The sequence below is a fragment of the Prionailurus viverrinus genome, chromosome B3, assembly GCF_022837055.1.
Source record: "Prionailurus viverrinus isolate Anna chromosome B3, UM_Priviv_1.0, whole genome shotgun sequence".
In the NCBI taxonomy this organism is placed as follows: Eukaryota; Metazoa; Chordata; class Mammalia; order Carnivora; family Felidae; genus Prionailurus; species Prionailurus viverrinus.
This window is the reverse complement of record NC_062566.1, coordinates 134,365,326-134,387,357: the sequence shown is the minus strand read 5'-3', so window position 1 is coordinate 134,387,357 and position 22,032 is coordinate 134,365,326. Positions and strand designations below refer to the sequence as shown.

The 22,032-nt window shown below is 52.5% G+C and overlaps 1 protein-coding gene across 1 annotated transcript in view; it reads right to left on the bottom strand.

Annotated features, from left to right (window-relative positions):
* Positions 1 to 20,505, bottom strand: part of CB3H14orf132 (chromosome B3 C14orf132 homolog) — a 57,949-nt gene extending 37,444 nt beyond the window's left edge. The window contains exon 1 of the mRNA XM_047864150.1: positions 20,271 to 20,505. Coding sequence (XP_047720106.1) covers positions 20,271 to 20,297 — 27 coding nt within the window. The 5' untranslated portion in view covers positions 20,298 to 20,505. The remainder of the gene's footprint in view (positions 1 to 20,270) is intronic.
* Between the last annotated feature and the right edge of the window lie 1,527 nt (positions 20,506 to 22,032).

Genomic DNA, 22,032 nt, shown 5'->3' with positions numbered 1-22,032 from the left:
CCTCTGCTTCCTGACCATGGTGACGTCTCCCTCTGAGCAAAGGCTGGACAGCTTTGCCGGCAGCTCCCTTTAAAAGAATGGGGTTTCAGGGCACCTGGGGGCTCAGTCGGTTGAGAGTCCAACCTCGGCTCAGGTCATGATCTCATGGCTCGTGAGTTCAAGCCCCACGTCGGGCTCTGTGCTGACAGCTCGGAGCCTGGAGCCTGCTTCGGATTCTGGGTCTCTCTCCCCCTCTGCCCCTCTCCCACTCATGCTGTCTTTCTCTGTCTCTCAAAAATAAAAATAAACATTAAAAAATTAAAAAAAAAAGAGTGGGGTTTCCTAAGCATGCGGCTTCTTGGCCATTCCACAAACCCAGTGTGTGCCCAGGGTCTCCCCCCAGGATGCCCCACATCACCCCACCGGGACTTGTGCGGTAAGGTGCACGGAGAGAACATGAAGCCCACGCTGCTGGCTGTGCTGTGGCTGAGAAAGTCCTTTATCCAGAAGCCCATGTGTTCTGTCAGCATCTTTTTTTTTTAATGTTTATTATTTGAGAGACAGAGAGAGATAGAGAGCAAGCAGGGGAGGGACAGAGAGAGAGGGAGGGAAAGTGAGAGAGGGAGAGAGAGAGAGGGAGAGAGAGAGGGAGGGAGGGAGAGAGAGCCAGAGCGAGAGCAATGGAGGGGCAGAGAGAGAGGGAGACACAGAATTGGAAGCAGGTTCCAGGCTCTGAGCCGCCAGCACGGAGCCCGATGCAGGGCTCGAACCCACAGACCGTGAGGTCGTGACCTGAGCTGAAGTTGGCCGCTTACCCGACTGAGCCACCCAGGCGCCCCAGCATCTTTTAAATTATAGTAGGCAAACATGCGATTTCAGACACCTCACTGTTCTTGACATATCTGTGCTAAGGTTCAAAAAGATCAGGGGTACACATTCTGGAAGGCAGAAGTGGCTAAATATCGGTCAGAAAAGAGATGTGTCTCCTCAGTAGGAGTCAAGGGTCCAGCATCACGGAAGGCAAGATTTGGCCCTCAATGGCCACATTAATGGGTGTATCAGGGCTAGATTCAAGGACGTGATGGATTCTTCTGGAGCATCATGTCTTTTTCTAAGAAAACTGATTTATAAGAACACTGCCTGACACGGAGAAGATTCCAGAAAGAATATTCATTTTGGAAAATAATTAATGGAAATAGGTACATTTAGTCCAAAAAAGAAAAAAAAAAAAAGGAATGACACCAAGCCAGGACACAGGAGGACGATTCAAACATAGTAATAGTTACTGGCATTCATGCAATCTTGTGCAGTGTGCACTTTTTCATCCATCATCGCGTATCATTCTCCGGCCCACGCTGTGAGGTAGGTGTTACTGCTCCCATTTAACAGACAGAGACACTGAGGCTCCAAGAAGGTATCTTACTCTAAGTCACAGGTGGAAGGGCCACCCTGGGACTCGGGCCTCCGGCTTCCCCAGCTCAATGCTCTCCCTGGCCCCGTGCAATCACAGAAGAGGTTACCATGTGCAAGCAGAAACAGACTTGTTTCCTGGGACCAAGGGGCAGAATTAAAGGGAAGATCACTTTCGGCTCAAGAGAGGAAGCGTGCAGTGAGCAATTCCCATTTGCTGACACTTACTAGGGGCCACGTTACCATAGTTAAGCCTCATAATCTCGAGGTTTGTCGTAACTCATCACAACCACCGCCATCCTGTTGCAAAGTTGAGTGTGCCGGGGCTTGGAGAGAAGAAGTGAGGTCCCCGGCCGTACAGTGGCAGCCTGACAGCAGAAGTCACTGTGTTGCAAGGTGGTAAGTTCCCCGTCGTCGAAGACACACAGAGGGCCACTCACCCTTTCTAAGGAATGCTGGGAAGGATTCTGGCATTACGCGAGATCTGCTTAGGGATCTGGCCAGGGGCCTAGAGCAATGAAAACACAGGAGTCAGAACTCACCCTCAGGCTCCCTGACTTGGGGGGTCACTGCGTCCATCCCGTGGGTTTTTATTAAGCACCTACTGTGGGCCAGGCCCTGGGGCTCCAAAGAGGAACAAGGCACAGCTTGTCCCATCAGCCTCTGAGGGTCTCCTGGACAGAGAGGGGAGGCAGATATATGCATAAAGAGGAATGAGTTGTAAGACGTTGATGTCGGGGGGAGGGGGGAGGGTTCAGTTTCAGCTTGCCTGGAGTGCTCCCCATGGAGGCTCATGACTTCAGTGGAACTGTCGTCGTCGTCTTCTTTTTTTTTGTTTTGTTTTTGTTTGGCACTTCTTCCCCAAATGGGCTACTGGGGAGCCATAGGGCGAGCCATGCTTCTGGCTAAGTGTGCTCCCACAACAGTGCTCCAGACCTGTGGGGGGCTTCTGGGTGGTGAGTGGCCAGTGGGAGACAGAAGGGACCAAGAGTAGTCAGGCAAACCAACTTCCCTGAGCCTTGGGATTTGTTTCCTGGAGGTGGTCCCTGCTCTCCTAATGGGGTCGCCAACCGCTGTCAGGCCCAGGCTGGGATTTCAGGGGGTCCCCGCGGACACAGCAGGGCTAGGGCACAGAAGAAAAGTGCACTTCGCCGGCAGCCCAGGGGAGTCAACTCCCGGGGCCAGGGGTGTGATGGGTCCTGCTCGCCCTCTGCCGCCTTCCCGATGAAGCCACAGGAGTGGGCATTAATTCCTGGGCATCCCTCCTGGTGGCTGCTGTGACACAGAGGTGGGGAGGGGCAGCAGGGGTTGTGCGGTCTCCTGGCCCTTGGCCGCCTTCCCTGGGAGGTGCCGAGGGGTCAGGACTGGGTACCATCACTGACAACCAGCTGTGTACGTGTTCACCTCTACACTCATTACCTGTCCCCACGCAGAGAGCAGGGACTTTAGCACATATTCCCCTGTGTGCCCAGTGCCCAGAACCGTATCAGACCTATACTGGGTGCATATGAAATTTTTGAGAAATGAATGGGCCAGAGGGAAGGTGCTAATTCCATCATCCCCCTTCCTTTTTAAAGAGCAAGAGTATTAGTGAATACACAGTGAGGTGCCCTACGCTCTGGAAGGGTACGGCAGTCGTCCCCGAGGGATCCAAAGATCCCTGGGGAACCCCAGGTGACTTGTGAGTAGGGTCCCCAACATCCAGGTTTGCCAGGAAGTCTCTGGGTCTCAGCACTTAAAGCCCCACGTCCCGGGGCGCCTGGGTGGCGCAGTCGGTTAAGCGTCCGACTTCAGCCAGGTCACGATCTCGCGGCCCGTGAGTTCGAGCCCCGCGTCAGGCTCTGGGCTGATGGCTCAGAGCCTGGAGCCTGTTTCCGATTCTGTGTCTCCCTCTCTCTCTGCCCCTCCCCCGTTCATGCTCTGTCTCTCTCTGTCCCAAAAATAAATAAATGTTGAAAAAAAATTTAAAAAAAAAAAAAAAAAAAAAAAAAAAAAGCCCCACGTCCCGAGAAACCCCTCGGTCCTGGGCCGACCCGGACAGCTGGTGTGGCCTTACCTCCGGGCCACCACGTTGATACCGAGGCCCAGAAGTTGAGAGGGATCAGCGCTCTATTCAAACCCAAGTACCACCGGCTGCGGGCTGCAGAGGTCTCACCCTCTCCGGTGGTGGAACAACCACCCTCAGTTCCCATTGCTGGGACTGTTCACAGGCTGGCACACGACGTTTCCCGGAAAGCCCCCGTCCTGGGCCGCACCATGGCAATCACCCTGCAGGGGGCAGGGGAGGGTGCTGGGGCCTGGGGAGCTCAGGGACAGGGCGTGGGGTGCAGTGGCGGGACTGGGTGTGGCCAGTAACAGGTGGCCCTGCCCTGGGGAAAGAGAGCTACAATCCGGACTCAAGCAGTCAGTGCCCGGCAAGCGAGTGGAAGACGCGGTTTTCTATCCAGCTTCCTGTGCTTTTCTTGATTCCTGGCTGTCTCGAGTCCGGCCTTGGGTCCGGGGGGGGGGGGGGGGGGTAGCAGCGATCCGGGTATAATCGAGACAGGAGGGCTCGCCCTCAAGGAACGCCAGGATCCTCTGCTCTTCTGACGGACACAGAGGGGCTGCGGGGGTGCGGAGGAGGCGGGAGAGGAGGGTGACCACTTCTGGAGCAAGCTCCCCCTGCTGCGGCCCCGTCCCGGGCTCTTTCAGCCTCGTGTGGGCCCCCACCCCCACCCCCCGGCCAGCCTCTGGCACTAGCCCGTCTGGGCTTTGGGACAACTCACTGCAGCCACAATGCCCTCTGCGCACACAGGCTCCGGGGAGGAAGACAGGCTAACGGCAGGCTGGGCCGCAGAGGTCTGTGACCCTGAACCACACCTGCCAGGGCTCAGGGCTCCCTGCCCTCCACCTGAGCGCTGCAGTCCGTCAGCTGCTATCCAGCTGGTACCTGGGCCCTGGCTCGGACCCAGCCCGCTCTCACCCCTTCCTACCTGGGTGACTCTGGGCCAGACCCACAGGCTCTCTGAGCCCCGCTATCCCCCTGTGTGAAGGGGGTGCGTGGCAGGGCGGTTGTGCAGCACAGGGCCTGGTGTTCAAGATGCATCCACGCCGTCCGCCCCCTCTTTCCACCTGAGGGCAGGCCTCTGCCTCACCTGTCTGCGTGCCTGAGCGTGACGTTCGGGGCGCAACGTGCGTTGACACAATGTTGATCAGGGTGACCAAGGCGACAAAGCCTGGTAATAGCTTCGTTCAGGCTCCTCGACACCCCCCGCCAACACAGCACAGGGGGGGCCTCTCCGTAGCACGCTGCCCGTGTGGCCGACCCTGCCTGATAAATTTGGTTGTTGGGGGGAACAGAGGGGGCCCCGGTGGAATCTCCACGGGGAGGAAGCAGGGCTGGAGGGACCTCAGAGAGGAGGCAGGGGGTACAGGCAAGTGCCGCCCGGCTCGGCAGAGAGGCGGGGGCACAGGGGCCTGGGACACCAATTTGTCATCTCCTCCAGGCCCCTCCCCCCCCCCCCCCCCCCACTCCTGCCAAGCATGCTGGAAGCCAAGTTTTACTGCATTGCTAACCGGCCCCCACAGCCCCGTGATGAGAAGGATGAGGGGTCATCACGGGGTCTGGAGAGGACACGCGGAGGCCCGGCTGTTGGCGGCCACCCCGGGGAGGCCTGAGGCTGCGGCCGTCTGGTGCCCGCCCCCACTGCCCAACTGCATACTCCTGGGGAGCAAGACTCCCCACGGTGCAGGGGCCTGGATGGAGGCCTGGGGGCACCCACCCGGCTTCGGGCTGCCGGCACACAGGCCTGACTCCCGCATCCCAACACTGGCCCTCTGGATGACTCCCTCATGTGGTCACAGGGCACCCAGAAGCAACTCGAGAGGCAATGGCGGTGTGGAAAGGGACTTGCTCTGTAGGTGCACGGCTTGGCTCTCTAACCCTGGCATCAGACTCGGCTGTGAGGGTCCGTGCGTACACTGCCCACCTTTTACGGCATCTAGAAGATTCCAAGACGTGCCAGACTGAGCAAGGTGCCGCAGCTGGGGCCCGGGGGAGTGAGCAGTGGGCCCGATTCGGACCCAACTGTTACATCCCCTTTTCCACAGTGCGGGAAAGGAGGAAGGTGCAAACACAGCTGTTAAAAACACCGGCTTGAGGAAATTCTGCTTGCGGCCAAGACGGAGTAGAGGGGACTGGATCTCCCCTTCCAGATGAAACCACAACGGAAACGTACAAAACATACGAAAATGGTTTTCAAGACGTGGGACATCCGGCTGGTGCAGAACGTGGCCCTCGAGAGTTAGGAAACAAACCAGGTGATCCCTGCAAGCGACTCAGTTTCCCACCTGGGGAGAGGTGCCGGGCTGTGGGGCAGGAAGGAGGAGCCCAGACAGCGGCCAGTGGGCGCCTTGATGGGAAGGGCAGGGTTGAGAGTCTGGGGAGACCAATGCCGCTACAGACAAGAAGGCACAGCATGGAGGGGGGAGAGGATCCTGGGGGTCTGCAGGAGGACCCCTCAGATATCAGCAGAGCACTGAAGAGTGCACACGTGCGAGGGACACTCTGGAGGCAGGAATCCCCCAGAAGCACGACAGGAAGTCGTTCCTGGCACCCGTACAGGCCAGAGACAGTCCCTGTTTCCACCCGCCACTTTGAAAAACCTCCTAATTCCCAGGCCACTGGGTAGAATCCTCAGAACCGCCTGCCTCAGCAGCAGGAAAGGCTTACTTTTAGACTAACGACGGCCCCAGCCCGACCTGAGAAACCTTGAAAGCTCAAGAGCCCAAAGGATCAAAGTGTTTTCAGGTAACATAACTGCACCCCAGAATAAAGCTCAAGAATATTTGTAGGAACACACAAGAGCACCGGGCGTCCCACAAGGTAAAACTCACAGTGTTTGGCATCCACTCAAAATTTATCAGGCATGCAAGGCAGCAGGATGCTATGACCCGTAAGGGGGAGACAGCCAGCGATCAAACCCAGCCAGAACGGAGGTGGATTTAGAACCAGCAGAGGAGGGCAGGGGAGCAGTTGTTGTCACTGTGCCACACACCCAAAGAGCAAGAGGAGGGGGGCGCCTGGGCGGCTCAGTCGGTTAAGTGTCCCACTTTGATCTCACGGTTCGTGGGTTCGAGCCCCATGTCAGGCTCTGTGCTGACAGCTCAGAGCCTGGAGCCTGTTTCAGGTTCTGTGTCTCCCTCTCTCTCTGCCCCTCCCCTGCTGGCATGGTCTCTCTCTCTCTCAAAATAAATAAATAAACATTAAAAAAAAAATCCAGGGGCACCTGGGTGGCTCAGTCGGTTGGGCGTCCGGCTTCAGCTCAGGTCATGATCTCACAGTCCGTGAGTTCGAGCCCCACGTCAGGCTCTGTGCTGACAGCTCAGAGCCTGGAGCCTGTTTCAGGTTCTGTGTCTCCCTCTCTCTCTGCCCCTCCTCCACTCACGTTCTCTCTCTCTCTCTCTCTCTCTCTCTCTCTCAAAAAGAAACATTAAAAAAATTTTAAAAGGCTAGAGGAGACACTGAACAGGTTAAGAGAATGGAAAATATAAAAAGGGACAAATTAAGCTTCTAGGCCTAAAAACGACAATGTCTGAGATCAAAAATACACTGCATGGGATTCACCGAGGTGAGATGTTCAAGAAACACACTGGTGAACTTGAGGACACATCAGTAGTTATTAGCCTACGTGAAACATACATAGAGAAAGAAACTCAAGACCGTGAATAAATACCAGGGGGCTGGGAGACACGTGCAGGCAGCAGGTATGTGTATGTGTGAATGGAGTCACCAAAGGAAAGAAGAGGAGGGAACAGAAGAAATAGGTAAAGAAATCATGAAAAGCTCATGGAACTCAACAGCAAAAAACCCAAACAATCCAGGTAAAAAAAAAAGGTGGGGGGAGGCAGAGGACCCAAAAGGCATTTTTCCAAAGAAGATATTCAAATGACCAAACAGGTGCATGAAAAGGTGCTCGATATGACTAGTCATCAGTGAAATGCAAATCAAAACCACAATGAAGGGCGCCTGGGTGGCTTAGTCAGTTAGGCATCTGACTTCGGCGCAGGTCACGATCTCGTGGTTTGTGGGTTCGAGCCCCACGTCAGGCTCTGTGCTGACAGCTCAGAGCCTGGAGCCTGCTTGGGATTCTCTCTCCCCCTCTCTCTGCCGCCCCTCTACTCATATTCTTTCTCTCTCTCAAAATAAAAAAATTTAAAAAAGCACAATGAGGGGCGCCTGGGTGGCTCAGTCAGTTGAGCGTCCGACTTCTCGGCTGAGCGTCCAACTTCGGCTCAGGTCATGATCTCATGGTCTGTGAGTTCCAGCCCCGTCGGGCTCTGTGCTGATGGCTCAGAGCCTGGAGCCTGTTTCCGATTCTGTGTCTCCCTCTCTCTCTGCCCCTCCCCCGTTCATGCTCTGTCTCTCTCTGTCTCAAAAATAAATAAACGTTAAAAAAAAATTAAAAAAAAAAAGCACAATGAGATGTCACCTCACGCCTGTCAGAATGGCTATCATCAAGAAGAAAGAAGACGAGAAGTAACAAGTGTTGGCGTGGACCCGGAGAAAAAGGAACCTTCGTGCACTGTTGATGGTGTGAAAACTGGCACAACCACTGCGGAAAAAAGTACGGAGGTTCAAAAATTAAGTTAAAAATGAAAAAACAGAACCGCCATATGATCCAGCAACCTCACTTCTGGGTATATAGCCCGAGAAAATGAACTCACTCTCCTGAAGAGATTATCCGCACCTCTATGTTCACTGCATCATTATCACAACAGCCGGCACAGAGACAACCTAAGTGTCCATCGATGGGTGAACGAAGAAGATGTCACACACATACACACACCTGAATAGTATTTAGTCACAATAAAGAATGAGATCTTGCCGTCGGCACCACCATTGGATGGACCTTGAGGGCTTTGTGCTGTATGAACTAAGTCAGAAAGAAAAACGAAATACCGTATGATCTCACTTCTATATGGAATCTAAAAAAAACCAAACTCATAGAAACAGAGACCAAATGGGTGGTTGCCAGAGGGGGTGGAGGAGTTTGGTGAAGATAATCAAAAGGTACAAATTTCCAGTTAGAAGATAAGTAAATTCCGGGGACATAACGTACAGCATGGTGACTACAGGTAACAATACTGTACCGTATACTTGACAGTGGCTAAGAGAGTAGATCTTAAAAGTTCGCATCACAACAAAAAAAGAATTGTAATTATGTGAGGTAAGGATACGGTCATCGTTTTGCGATAGACACACATACCAAGTCACTGTGTTGTAGACCTAAAACGTACACGATGGTATATGTCAACTATATCTTGAAAAAGCTTGGGGGAGAAAAAGAAAGAACGGCAGAAGACTCTCCAAAGGTGAGGAAAGGTATAAGCCCACAACTGTGAAAGATTACAAACCCCAACCACAAGAAACGTGGGAAAAAATGACACGGAGGCACATTATAAGCAAAATGCTCAAAATCGGTACGGAAAAAACTGTAAAACTTTTTTTTTGCCAAAGGAAAAAAGGCACATTATGTTCAGAGGAACGTAATCTGATGACAGCAGATCTCTCAGTGGAAACCTTGCAAGCAGGGAGATGGTAGAACAATATCTTTACTGAAAAACAAACTGCCGACCCAGAATTCTATGCCTAGTGAAATTAACTTTCAAAAATGAAAGCCAAAAAAAAAAAAAAAGAGACATGTTCCCCACCCTCCCAGGCATATAAAAGCTGAAAGAATTCAGTGCCAGCCCTTCCACACTACTAAAAATGTTAAAAGTCCTTTAGGCAAAAAGAAAATGATACCACATTTGTGATCTACACAAAGAAATAAAAAGCACTAGACACAATAACTATATAGGAAAATATATAAGGCTTTTTTCTTACTATTTAGTTCTCTTTAAAAGATCATCGATCTGGGGGTGCCTGGGTGGCTCCGTCAGTTAAGCATCCGACTCTTGATCTCAGCTCAGGTCATAATCTCACAGTTTGTGAGTTCGAGCCCCAAGGTGGGCTCTGTGCGGCCAGAGCAGAGCCTGCTTGGGATTCTCTCTTTCCCTCTCTCTCTGCCCCTCTCCCTCTCATGCTCTCTGTCTCTCTCTCTCAAAATAAACAAATAAGCATTTAAAAAATAAAAGATAATTCTGTTTTCACAAAAACGATAATGTGGTATGATGTTTATAACATGCAGAAGTGAAATGCATGATAATAATATCACACCAGCTGAGAGGGGAGAATAGAAGTGTTTGGTTATAAGGTTCTTACATGTGAAGTGGGCATAATATTACTTGTACATAGGCTGTGCTACGTTAATGATATACACTGCAAATCCTAAAGCAACCACCCAAATAACAAAACAGTTAGAACTAATAAGCCAACAAAAGAGATCATATGGAATAATAAAATGTTCTCAATCCAAAAGAAGGCAGAAAAAGAGGTAAAAAGGAACAAGGACCAATAGGCAACTGTAAGAGAGTACATTTAAATCCAACCATATAAGGAATCACACTAAACACGAATGGCTTAAAAACTCTAATCTGAAGGCAGAGACTGTGAAATTGCATTTAAAAAACAAGCTGACATGGCACAGAGATCTGGCTTTGAATCCCACCTGTGTGCCTAAGCCTCAGTTTCTTCATCTGTAAATTGGACCTTAAAATTGCCTATTCCAGGAGCTGTCATAAAGGATTTAGTGAGATTCTGTGTATTATAGGACACAGGGCCTGCCCGGCACCCTCTAAGCACTTGATAAATGGCAGCTATCATGGGAAGGTACAGGGACATCTTGAGGGGACAGAATGGGCAGAGAGTGAATACAGGCAGGACTCCATCACTTCAGAGTAGAAAGAGTCGGGGTTCAGACCCTCGAAGCAGGGTGAGCAGGGTTGAGCACAAAACAGCTGCTCCTTAAGCACTTAAGTATTTAACTGGAGACTGCAATCCACCTCCAGATGCCCCAGTTCTCTTAGCTCTGTGACATACAATTATTGCAAGTCAGATGGAATGTCTTGACTCTTAAAACGCTGTCTAGAAATCTGGTCTACAAAAAGTACTACAGATTTTTACTCTTCCTTCACTGCTCATCACACCTCTGCAAAAATGTAGCGCTGTGTTCTCTCTCGCCAAAGCAGATCTAATTAGAATAATAAAATATTTAAATTTTTTAAATGAGAACTTGAAGTACAACAAGCAGGCCCTTCGGTTAAAAACAGCTGAGATAATAGACAATTTGTATTTTAATCATAATTTTTGCTTTAAGGGAAAGAAGCAGCCAGTGGCTGGGGAAAACATTCTGTAAGCAGCAGATTGCCAGACTCCCTAGAATTCTGTTTTCCTGGGAGGTGTTGTGTTCCCCTGGGGAGAGAACATTTCTGCAGGGTGTGTTGCAGACCGTTTGGAACGATCCCACAAGCCCATGAGTGTAGCCACGACCATTTCAAGAGATAACAGCCTCTTCAACACGACCAGATTTTTTTGCGGATTTTTTCCCCCTCCATGAAAAATGATTAAAATGCAAATTAACGGTGAGCCTCCCAAGGTCCAGGGGGCTGGGGGCTGGCAGCAGATAGGTCAGTATCTCAGCTCTGATTGGACCGCACAGGCTGTCTTCCAGAAAGACCCGTCCACTGTCAACATCCTATTCCAGGTGTGACTATGTCTTCCCACCAGCAAGGCCAAAGTTCTAAGAGCCCAGCTGGGGGGAGAATTGTGTGAGTTTCATGCGCAGGGGAAGCCTCCACTCCTCAGACCTCCCCAGCAGGTGCTGATCACCCTCCCCACATCCACTCACTCCACCCCTCCATAACTCAAGAACTTACTGTCTCACCAGGTAGTACTTACTGGGCTGAACTACATGAGACTCTCAGGTCAAAAATGGTCATGTGGGCTCTTTCCATAATTTGGCTATTGACAATAGCATTGCTATAGACACTGGGGTGCATGTGCCTCTTCAAGTCAGCGTTTTTGTATCCTCTGGATAAAAACCTAGTAGTGCCATTGCTGGGTCGTAGGGTAGTTCTATTTTTAATTTGGCAGGGGGAACCTCCATACGTTTTCCAGAGAGGCTGCACCAGCCCAAATGTCCATCCACTGATGAATGGATAAAGATGTGATACACACACACACACACACACACACACATACACAACACACTGGAATATTATGGAACCATCAAAAAGAATGAAATCTTGACATTTGCAACAACGTGGGTAGGACTACAGTGTCTTATGCTAAGCAAAATAAGTCAGAGAAAGACAAATATATGATTTCACTCATATGTGGAATTTAAGAAACAAAACAGATGAAAATAGGGAAAGGGAAGGAAAAATAAGATAAAAATGGGGGGGCAAATCTTAAACTCTTAAATACAGAGAACAAACTGGGGGTTGCTAGAGGGTAGGTGGGGGGCATGGCTAAATGGGTGATGGGCATTAAGGAGGGTGCTTGTTGGGATGAGCACTGGGTGTTGTATGTAAGTGATGGATCACTAAATTCTACTCCTGAAACCAACAACACTTTCTATGTTAACTAACTTAAATTTAAATTTAAAATAATTAAAAAATATTTTTACATGTGGCAGTGGAATATTATTCAGCCATAAAAGAAAGGAATTTTGCCATTTGTGACAATATGCATGGACCTTGAGGGCATTATGCTAAGCGAAATGATTTAGACAGAGAAAGATGAACGTTTTTTGATCTCAGTTATACGAGTAATCTAAAAACCAAAACCAAAACCACCAACCAACAAAACAAACACCCTGAATTAGTGAATAGAGAGTTCACATTGGTGCTGCCATAGGTGGGGGCAGGGAGTGGGCCAGATGAGTGAAGGTGGCCAAAAGAGGCAAACTTCCAGTTATGAAATAAATAAGCCCTGGGGATGTAATATATACATCATGGTGACTATAGTTAGCAATTCTACACCGTGTATTTGAAAGCTGCTGACAAAGTAAATCTTAAACATTCTCATCGCAAGAAAAAAATGTGACTATGTGTGGTTAAGGATGTAACCAAACTAACTATGGTAATCATTTCACAATAAATACATATGTTGGATCATTATGGTGCCCCCTACAACTAGTAAAATGTTGCATGTCAATGACAGCTCAGTAAAAGTGGTTTTAAATCAAGAAAAGAAGTGGCCGAATGTCAAGCAACTTCATACAGTTTGGCCGAATGAAGTCATGGCTTACCTCCTCAGTAGTAACTTACTTCTCTCTCGGGCAAGGCAGTTCACAAAGTTCTGTCAAGCTCTACGCACATCCGACTGGTCTAGAGCGATTACTGGGGCGGCCCCAGGGTGAACCCCGTCCACACACCTGTCCTGTCTGGCCCATGCCACGGCCAGTCCCCAAGTTATCCACATTCCTTCTGTCCCTCCTGGATGTGCACGCTGTTCCCCACGTTGAGAGGTAGTGGGTACCCTCTCCACTGAAACGCGGGCTGGTCTTAGGGCTTTCTTGGCCAAAGAAATGCAGAGTGGGTGACATTTTGGAACTTCCAAGGCTCGTTCATAAGAAGCTTCGTAGCTTCGACCTGGGAACACCTGTTGGGGGTGGGGAGAGGAAGGCAGTGCCACACAAGACCACCATACTGGGAGGAAAGCCCAGCTGCCTAAAGAAACATCTACAGGATGAAATGCCAAGTGGAGAGAAGGGTCAAGTTGAATGGAGTTGCCAGACACGTGTGCAGAAGCAATGTTGGAAGTCTGGACCCCAGGCTCAGGTATCCCAGCTGATGTCACCCAGCAGGAAGAAACTGCCAAGCCAAGTCCTTCCCAAATTCTGATCCCACAAAGTCGTGGGCAAAATAAATGATTGCTATAAGCCACTAAGTACCTGAAATAATGAGCTGTAAGTAACTGACACAGCTCCCATCATGGTTGGCTGGCTTATTAAACATAAATTTTTTTAACATTTATTTTTGAGATACAGAGCGAGACGGAGCATGGGCAGGAGAGAGGCAGAGAGAGAGGGAGACCCAGAAGCCGAAGCAGGCTCCGGGCTCCGAGCTGTCAGCACAGCACCCGATGCGGGGCTCGAACTCACGAACCTCGAGATCATGACCTGAGCCAAAGACGGACGCTTAACCGACGGAGCCACCCAGGGGCCCAGCGTGTTAAAACTTTTTAATCAGTGGCCAACATTTAAAAATCCAGGCTGCATGTTAAAAATCCAAATTTTCAGTGTTTTTGAAAACCCACAAGAGCCTGCAGCCTTGGGCCTGCGTGTCTGCATGGCTCAAGGAAGGAGCGGGGGTGGGGGGGCTGGGGGGGAATCTCAGGCAGCAGCTGTCCACTGTCTGGGTCACCGCAGCCCCCCACCGCTCTCTGCTCCACTGCATGAGGTCCGCGGCTGGGCTCCCATCTCCCGCTCTCTCCCCATCTGTCCTCGGCCCAACTAAATGCTCTGCCCAACCCCCACGCCCAGCAGGAGACACTATTTCAAGCCCCCATTTCACTCCACCCTGGTGTATGTCATCCCCCCTGCCTGGAATGCCCTCACTCCTTCTTGGTCTACATAACACCCAGGCATCCTTCAGACAGCTCGGTTCAAACCTCCTTCCCGGACCTCTGGGTTAGGTGCCTCCTCTGGGCTCCCAGGGCACTTGTGTTTACCTGCACCGTGTCACATATGACACGGCAGCCCGGTGGCCCTCTCCTCCCTGCAGCCCCAGGCCTGGCCCACAGGAAACATTTGCTGAGTGGCTAGATGAACAGTTCCATGGGGAAGGCGATTTTGCGCCCATTTCACAGAACATGAAACTGAGGTTTGGAGAAGCGATCTGTTTGCTGCCCCTCTAAGACCAGTGACCACCCACACAAGAATCCAGATCCTTTTTCTTTTTAAAAAAATTTTTTTTTACATTTATTCATTTTTGAGAGACAGAGCACAAGTCGGGGAAGTACAGAGAGAGAGAGAGAGGGAGGCACAGAATCCGAAGCAGGCTTCAGGCCCCGAGCTGTCAGCACAGAGCCCGACGCGGGGCTCGAACCCACAAACCGCGAGATCATGACCTGAGCCGAAGTCCGACGCTTCACCGACTGAGCCACCCAGGCGCCCCCAGATCCTTATTCTTTAGGGGTCTTCAGAACTTGTTATGGTTCTGAACTTGAATTGTGTCTCCCCCAAGAATATGCTATTGAAGCCCTAACTCCTGGTACTTGTGAAAGTGACCTTCTTTCAAACTAGTTTCTCTGCAGATGTCATCAAGTTAAAATGAGGTCATCAGAGTGGGCCCTAATCCAACATACTGGTGTCTTGATAAGAGGAGAAGAGACACAGACGTGCAAGGCGAGGGCCCGGTGCACAGAGGCAGAGACTGGAGCGACGTGGCTACAGTGGAAGGGCTCCAAGGACTTCAGGCAACACCCTGAGGCTCAGAGAGAGGCGTGGGAGGGGGACACCCCTGACATCTTCCGAGACACTTGCCCTGCCACCGCCTGGATTTGGGTTTTCTAGCCTCCAGAACTGGGGGGGATTATATTTCTGTTTGAACATTCTGTTTGTGGTTATTTGTTATAGCAGCCCTAGAAATAATACAGTCCTCTTTAAGAACTTGTTCAGGGCTGGCTGGGTAGCTCAGTGGGTTAGGCGTCCAACCTCGGCTCAGGTCGTGATCTCTTGCTTTGTGAGTTCAACCCCCGCATCGGGCTCTGGGCCGACAGCTCGGAGCCTGGAGCCTGCTTCGGATTCTGTGTCTCCCTCTCTCTCTGCCCCTCCCCAGCTCACGCTCTGTCTCTCTCTCAAAAATAAATAAACATTAATTTTTTTAAAAAAGAACTTGTTTAAAAATAGAGAGGCAATGGGGCGCCTGGGTGGCTCAGTCGGTTAAGCGGCCGACTTCGGCTCAGGTCATGATCTCGCAGTCCGTGAGTTCGAGCCCCGCATCGGGCTCTGTGCTGACAGCCCAGAGCCTGGAGCCTGTTTCAGATTCTGTGTCTCCCTCTCTCTCTGACCCTCCCCGTTCATGCTCTCTCTCTCTGTCTCAAAAGTAAATAAACGTGAAAAAAAAATTAAAAAAAAAATAGAGAGGCAAGCCAGAAGAGACTCTTAAATACAGAGAACAAACTGAGGGTTGCTGAAGGGGAAGTTGGGGGGGGTGGGCTAAATGGGTGACGGGCATTGAAGATGACACTTGTTGGGATGAGCACTGGGTGTCACATGCAAGCAATGAATCACCGGCTTCGACTCCTGAAGCCAAGACTACACTGTATGTTAACTTGAATTTAAATAAATAAATTCAAAAATATATGCATAAACCCAACACTCTGTGTACCTCAGGATTGCTGATTCCCTGAAGCGGACCCATGATGGGGCCCTAGAGTCCCTCCCGTCCTCCCAGCACTTGGTCTGCTCTGCGAGGTGGTTTGGTCCCATGCAGGGTGGCCCCTGCGGTCGGGGTTCCACCCCTGGCTCCTCCTCTGCTTGCCGGCTGAACCACCCCGGCTCCCCATTTCTTCCCTGTGCAGATGGCGGGACTAACAAAGCCACCTACCCGACCACAGGTTTCTCACCTGCAGCAGGTGTGGTCAGGAGGAAAGGAACACCTCAATTTTGGAGCACCTTCCTGGGTCTCACTATTTTAAGTTGCTGAGTCCCTACTCGGGTGACTTCCTTCCAGTGACCGCATGACTTTTTATGACCTGGAGGGGACCAGAGAGCCACGGATCTGTTCCATCCCGAGGAGGGGGAAGGAGAACGCTCTAAGTGTGGTTTCAGCTTTGAGCCTCAACCCTGGCCACTGGGCTGGAATCAACTGGAGTCAATGGACAGAGGATACCGATATCTGCTTCCAGCTGAGACTCTGCGAGGGGGTACTGGGGGCAGGACCTGGGTCGCTGGTCTTAAGAGCTCCCGGGGGATTCTAATGGCAGCGGCATTTGGGAACCACTGGGTCTAGACTGGTCGCTCTAGGGACAGTGCAAGGCCAACACAAGACTGAGCTCTTGTGCCACAGGCGGGCTTGTTCAACACAGCCTTACGGCCTAGAATGTGTGATGAGTGCATCCTGGAGGTCTCAGGGTCTCTGCGCTTCTTGCCTGATGGTGGGCTTGCCCCAGAACAAGCATCCTGGGGGTTGTCGGTGGAAGCTACGGTCTTCTTAAAGCTAATCTCGGAGGCTCCAGAAGGCCCTTCACACGGCATTCTCCTGGTCAAGAAAGTCAGCCCAGGTTTAAGGGGAAGGGAACGAGATTCCCCTCCGACAGGGGAAGAAGGGAACATGGCCATCTTTGGAGAAGGGCTACCCCACCAATGACACAGAGATTTGGGGCTCAGTCCTCAAAGTCTGTGTCGTCCCCTGGTCTCCAGCTCCCTGGGGGTCTGGGCAGCCCTGTCCTCTTGGCCACCACTGGCCAGAGAGAAACAGGTACTCCTGTGTACTGTTCGATGCTCCAGGGGGCTGTGGGGACACAGGGATTGTGCAGAGTGGGACCGGCGTGCCTCCCAGGGCGAGGAAAGGGCAGCTGAGCATCACTACAGGGCTCAAGGGTGAGGTGGGGTCCACAGGCTGAGTCTTCACATCTTCAGTGCCCACAGCCTCTCTTAAGCCCTAACACGCAACCCCACGCACTCACACCAGGGAGGGCACCTCCCTCCACCACCAGGGAGGGCGTCAGAGGAGGTGCTGGATAACCACTGACCACTCTGGCCGTCCATAAAGGGTAGCTTCGTAATGCTTGGCTGTTGAGAGGCAAATCTTTCCGAAATGGCTTATATCCTGCGGGCCTTTTAAAGCCACGAAGAGGGGACGCCTGGGTGGCTCAGTCCGTTGAGCGCCCGACTCTTGATTTTGGCTCCGGTCGTGATCCCGGGGTCACGAGGTGGAGCCTTGCAAGCATGGAGCCCACTTAAGAGTTCCCCTCTCTCTCCCTCTGCCCCTCTCCCCGGATCGCACACCCTTTCTAACGAACAAATCAATAGATAAAGGCACAAACAGGACTCACACTTCACAACCTTGGGGGGGGGGGGGAGTCTTGGAATCACAGGGATGTCCTTTCATCCAGTCAATTAATCAAGCAGGTGGGCGTTTCCAGCTCCGCTCAGGCCTCCAGCCTCTATGCTCCACCAGGGCTGGGATCCTCCCAAAGCACTGCTTCAATTATGAACCACTGCCCGCTCAACAACCTGCAATGGCTCCCACTGCCCGCTGAGTCACGTGAACTTCTCGCTCAACGGTCAGCACCCTTCTCTCTCAGCGTGTCCTGTGCCCTCACCTCCCTCCTTCCTGAAGGAGTCTGTGAATATATTCTGGGCCTCCCTCCTCCTGCCTCTCTGCCTAGAATCCATCAGAGATCTGTCTGTAGTTCTAATCCATCAAAACTCAAGTCCTCAAAGTCCTTGACAGGTTCACAGGCAGGGAATTCTACACCTCGAATGCGCTGTTCTCCTGTCCTCGTCTTTCCACGCGCATACGTCGTGTCCCGCCCCATCCGATCATCTAACAGAAACTTGCTGAGGGCCTACTATGTGCCAAGTATCTTGGTTCCCCCCAGCCCTGATCCATTCCCCTTGCTGAGGATGGCGTGGCTCATCATTTCTCCAGTCCTCTATAAGCACCCAGAAAGAAAATCTACATCCCATTCCACTGTGCCCCCCAGCACCTTGGTCCCAGTGCCGGGCACGGAGCTTGGCACAAGACGGGGACTCAGCTTTTGCCGAACAAGTAGATGGAAGCATTAACATTCCTCCGTCAAACTGCCCACTGCTTCTGCGTGGGGACAGCAACTTGGTGTGACACACCTGGTGGTCCCTGCACGGTCCGAGCACGTGTTGAGCATTCGCAGAAGCCGGGCACGAAGGGCTGCAGATAGAAGAGTCAAAGTTCCCACCCTCGTGGGGATAACAGGTGCACAGCAACACCAGAAGGCAATGCATCCTGGTGAGACCACTTCCTGGCAGAAGGCAGAAGAGATGACTCCTGCCTAAACATGTGCCCCTGGCCCTTACAGTGTGTCTTCCTCAGGGGAGAGCAGCAAGGAGGAAAACCCAGCAGCTGTGCAAATACTCAGACCCGGGTTTAAAACACAGTTCTCTTCCTTAAAATGGTGTGCCCTGGGTAAATGATTAATCCTGCTGAAGTCTGATAGCCTGATCTATAAACGGGGGAAAACAGCACCCACGTCACAGACTTGTAAGGATTTACTGTAACCCCAGCATCTCTGCCCATCTGAGCGCACATCGTGTTTCTGTTCCTTGCAACTGACTCGAGACCGAGCATGTGATCGATGCCCAAGTATCTGTTGGCAGGAACACATCGACCACACACAATGTGAGAGTAAACAAAATAGACACAGAGGAAAAAAAAAAAAGAACCCAGGCTCTGCACGGGCTCTGCCTACAGATGGCGAAAAGCCCTATGTTTATTTTGTCAAGTTACCATAGCAACATGTGATGCTCCAGCCAGCCCCTGGGTTAGCAGTGATGGATTTATCTTGTAACCAGGGACACAGGCTGTGTGGTGGGATCCAGAAGGGGAAGGCGGGGACAGCCATGTGTAAGGTCCTCTCTCCCCTAGAAATAAATCTGGTGAAGCCGCCTCAGTTATCATGTAGCTAAAGTCACCACTGTCTAAAATAACACCCACATGACAATATTTATAAACGTGGGTTTAGGAACAGGACAGAAAATAAGGAAAACAACAACAACAACAGTGTTGCTGATAGAAGCAATGAGCATTTTGGAAAACTAAACAAGAGGCTGCCAGGAGCTGGGATCTGGAGCCACCCTGGGGATTCTGTGTCCTTCCATGACTGTGTCAGGGGCTTGTTGTCCACACAGCTTGGATGTTGCTGTTACTTTTTCAACAGGTTCCCACTGGGGTGAAATTTGGGGGTGGGGGGAAGGCAGGTGTCCTTTTAAAATCCATTGCCTGGAAAATTAAACAGCAGCAGGTGGGGCCCCTGCCACACACACAGGGGACAGACAGCACGTCAGTGGCCTTCCCACCTCCGGGCTCCCAACATAACCAACTCATGGAAGGTGCAATGTGGTACACTGGGATTTACTCTCCGGACCAAATGTGGCCTTCCCTGGAGCCCGACTGTCCTCGGCACCGGGTCCTGGGAAAGGCCACAAGCCGCTCCACAAAGCGGGGGTCTGTCTGCCTTTGTTCTAGCTCAAGAGAGCTGAGCACAGAAACGGATCACCCAACGCTCAGAACTCAAGGGGACTCTCCTTCAGCAAGGATCAAGTGATCGAGTGATGACAGGTCATCTGTTTTTTCCTGCCACTGGCAACCTGTTTTGTGTCCAGGGAAGAGTTATGGTCGCGTCGGGCACTGATGACTCTACAGACTCAGCACAAAGCAAAAAAAAAAAAAAAAAAAAAAAAAGAAAGGATAAAATGATCGTTGCGCTCTCGCGCTTGGCTGGTCACCGAGGGGGTCTCGCCGCCTTCCTCGGGCTACAGAGGCTGTGGTCTCCACTCAAAGGGGAGAAAGTGAGTTGAGGCGGGGGGCGCCCCAAGTCACAGGCAAGTTGCAGATAAATCTGCGCCTCGGGAAGATGTGGAATGGAGAACAGCGAGGTTGCCCACCCACCCAGGTCCGCGCGGATCCGGGCTGCACCGCCTTGGGTGCGTCCTGGGGACTGGAGCGGCGACGGCAGAGAGGGGATGGGCAGGGAGGGGTCGACTCGCACCGCCCTGGCCCCACGCAGTCCGGAACGAGGTCGGCCGGGCGCGCTCCGGGCGCACGGCCAGCCCCACCCCCGGGCGCCGCGCTCGCCGCCTCCGACGAGAAAGACCAGGTGGGGACGCCCGGCTCGGGACAAAGGATCGGGACGTAGATGCCCGGCGGGCGCCACCGCCCGGCTGGAATCCTCCCGGCGCGTCCAGCCCCTGGCCCCGAACCTCCCCAAACTTCGCCGCCCGGGGCGCGCGGGGAAGGCGCCCCGTTACCTGCGCGGCCATAAAGGACAGATCCATGGTGTCGCTGGTGTCGCTGCCGCCGCCCGCGCTGGAGTCCTCGCTGCCGCCGCCGCCGCTGCGGGTCCAGCCGCCTGCACAGCTGGCCGCGAGCGGGCCGAGCCGCGAGCAGGGACCCCGCACCCCGCCGCGCCGCCCACCTCAGCAGCCCCGGCGTCGCGGCCTCGGCAGCCTCCGCGCTCCGCGCGCCGGACCCAGACCCGGCCGAGGCGGGGGGCGGGGCGGGGCGGGGCGGGGCTCGGGGGCCCGGGAGCCCCTCCACGTGACCGCTCCCAGCCCCACCCCAAGGGCGGGGCCAGGCGGAACCCCCGCGCGCCCAAGATCCCCTCCCGCGTGGGGGCCGCGGGCGGAAGCTGAGGCCGGAGGTCGCCCGGCTGGCGGGAGCGGGACCTCGAGTACGACTCTGTAGGCGCCCCTTGGGGCTGGCGTGTGTTGCTCGGGGGCTTGAGGGTCAGGGTCAGCGTGACCCAGCTTTCTGCGCCAGCTCTGCGCCCCGCGTCGGGTGTGCCTCCGCAAAAGGAGGTTTCCATCCTGGCCGGGGCTGTTCTTTCTTGCCCTGCCTCGCCTCCCTTTCCTGAGCAGACCTTCTGGGTTCCATAAAAGTCGCGAGAGCGGACAGCCATGGTCATTAACCCCTCGCTGAAGGGGGGGCGGTGATGAAGGTTGGAGACACCTGCAAAGGGTGCACCTCGCGCCCCTGCATCCTCGCGGCTCCGTGAAGACAGTGCTCCCGGGGTCGGCGTCTCACCTGGAAGGTTCTCTGCAGACCAAGGGTTTGGGCGGTTACCCGCCTGGGGAGCCTGGCCTCGCTCCGGGAGAGGTGGCGGGCGCCCTGACCTCTCCCGGGACTCGGCTCTGAAGAAAAGCGGGACAGGAGGTGAGCGGATGTTGGATGGACCACCGTCTCGTGGCGTGTTTTGGTTTTATGTTCTTAAACCCAAACCTGCCAACCCCGAGCAGCACCCTGTGGTCAATACCTGTCTCGGGTTGTGGGTCCTTAGATAAGTGTCTCCTCACTGAGTTCCCATCCGTTCTCGCAGTTGCTGAGTCCATTATTAGGTCCTGGCCATGAACTGACCTGTTAAACCACAGTGTCCTCGAGGAGAGAAAACATACTGATGGTACCACTCTCAGAGTGACAAGGAGGACCAGAGGACTTAGAAGGTTGTCAACAAAAGCTTGAATGGAGGTATTTAAATCCCTCTACTGATGTATGATTTGCATAAATGCTCCTATTTTGCACATACAGGTCGATGAGTCTTGATACATATATACACCCTTGTAACCAGAACTATGATCAAGATATAGAACCTTCCACTCACCCCTACCCAAAAGTTCCCTCTTGCTCCTCGGAAGTCACCCACCTTTCTATCACTATGGGTTAGATCTGTCTTTTCTCGATTTCTGGAATCGTACAGATTGTATTCTTTTCTTCGTCTGGCTTCTTCGATTCAGGATGATGTTGTCGAGAATCTTCCGTATTGTGGCATGTGTAGGTAGTTAGATTTTGGTGCCTGAATACGGTTCCTGCAAATGGATGGGCCACACGTGTTTCAATCTTTTCTCTTGCTCATGGACACTTGAGTTGTTTCCAGGTTTTTGGCGATCATGACTCAAACGCCTGTGAACACTGGCATATAAGTCTTTGTATAGACATCTTGTTTCCAGTCTCAAATTGGAATGACGTAGTTGTGTGTTTATGATGGACTGCCAAGCCATTTTACAACGTGCTCGT